This window comes from Galeopterus variegatus, unplaced genomic scaffold (assembly GCF_000696425.1).
Source record: "Galeopterus variegatus unplaced genomic scaffold, G_variegatus-3.0.2 Scaffold6710, whole genome shotgun sequence".
Taxonomy (NCBI): Eukaryota; Metazoa; Chordata; class Mammalia; order Dermoptera; family Cynocephalidae; genus Galeopterus; species Galeopterus variegatus.
Genome location: NW_007732821.1, coordinates 80,228 through 81,488, shown reverse-complemented (window position 1 = coordinate 81,488; position 1,261 = coordinate 80,228). Strand labels below are relative to the sequence as shown.

The 1,261-nt window shown below is 57.6% G+C and overlaps 1 protein-coding gene across 2 annotated transcripts in view; it reads right to left on the bottom strand.

Annotated features, from left to right (window-relative positions):
* The window catches only part of GTPBP6 (GTP binding protein 6 (putative)), a 20,066-nt gene that overhangs the window by 4,320 nt on the left and 14,485 nt on the right, over positions 1 to 1,261 (bottom strand). The window contains exon 7 of one of the 2 annotated variants that reach the window (XM_008591157.1): positions 1,028 to 1,236. The exons of the other annotated variant lie outside the window; for it this stretch is intronic. Coding sequence (XP_008589379.1) covers positions 1,028 to 1,236 — 209 coding nt within the window. The remainder of the gene's footprint in view (positions 1 to 1,027; positions 1,237 to 1,261) is intronic. 2 annotated transcript variants of the gene reach the window in all.

Below are 1,261 nucleotides of genomic sequence, written 5' to 3'. Positions count from 1 at the left end.
GACACAGAGGAGAAGCCACATGAAGACGGAGGCAGAGACTGGAGTGATGCGTCCACAAGCCGGGGGACACCTGGAGCCACCAGGAGCTGGAAGAGGCAGGAAGGATCCTCCCCTGGAGCCTCTGCAGGGAGCACAGCCCCACCATACCTGGATCTCAGACTTCTGCCTCCAGGACGGGGATAGGACACATTTCTGTGGGTTTAATTCCCCAGCCTGTGGTACTTTGTAACAGGAGACAGATGCAGGTTGTTTCCAGGCACTGACTCTTAAAGAGTCGCAGAGATCACTTTGGTATGTGCATCTTTGTCCACACTTCTGACTAGACAAATCATTGCTCTGTTTCTTACAGATTCTCTGGTGTGAAGCGATCACACCTAAGAGCAGGCCGTGTCCAGCCATGAGAGCCGGGGAAGACCTGATGTATGGCTTGACATTTCTCCAGGTGCACACGGTGGCAGGACACAGGCCTGGGGTGGGCTCCTGGGTGCACAGGGCGGGGCAGCAGCAGTGAGGTGGCACACTGAGGCTGGGTCTGAGGACAAAGGAGGGCAAGGGGACGCCTGCCATTTAGCCCTTCTCCCACGTGGGGACATTTCCTTGCTTATCTCGAGGAAGGGAACTTCTTTCGAGAGAACTGCCTGGCTGGCAGGAAAAGGCTGCACTTTCCTGAGTCTACAGGGAAGATGTTTTGTGGCCTCCCACGAGGGACCATTTTCATCTCCTGGACTGAGAGGAATCAGCAATCAATTATGACCAGGCTTCTACCCCAGGGGCAGACTCTGAGTTGGGGTTTTAAGGATCACCCCGACCCAGCAGCCACACCAGGAAACACCATGTCCCTCTCATCGTGATTCACGGGGATCACTGTATGGAGGTGGAAGGAACAGAATGGGAGGGTTCACGGTATGTCTAAGGAGTCCCGGTCGAAAACTCAGCCCCAGGTCTACTGTGTCCTAGGGACCCCAGCACCCAGGGTGTGTTGACCTCTGAGGGAACCTCATCCCAGCCCGTCCCGCCCTGTGCTCACCGAGTGGGCCACGTCCTCCAGTGTAGCCGAGAAGGACTCGATCAGGTCGTGAGGCAGCTGGGAGAGGAAGCCGATGGTGTCCACATAGAGGACCGTCAGGGAGGAGGGCAGCGTGCCCGCGTGGGTCGTGACGTCCAGCGTGGCAAACAGCTGGTCCCGGGGCTGTGCAGCCACGTCGCCGGTCAGAGCCTTGATCAAGGTGGTTTTTCCTAGCAGAGGGGAGGGGGATGCTGG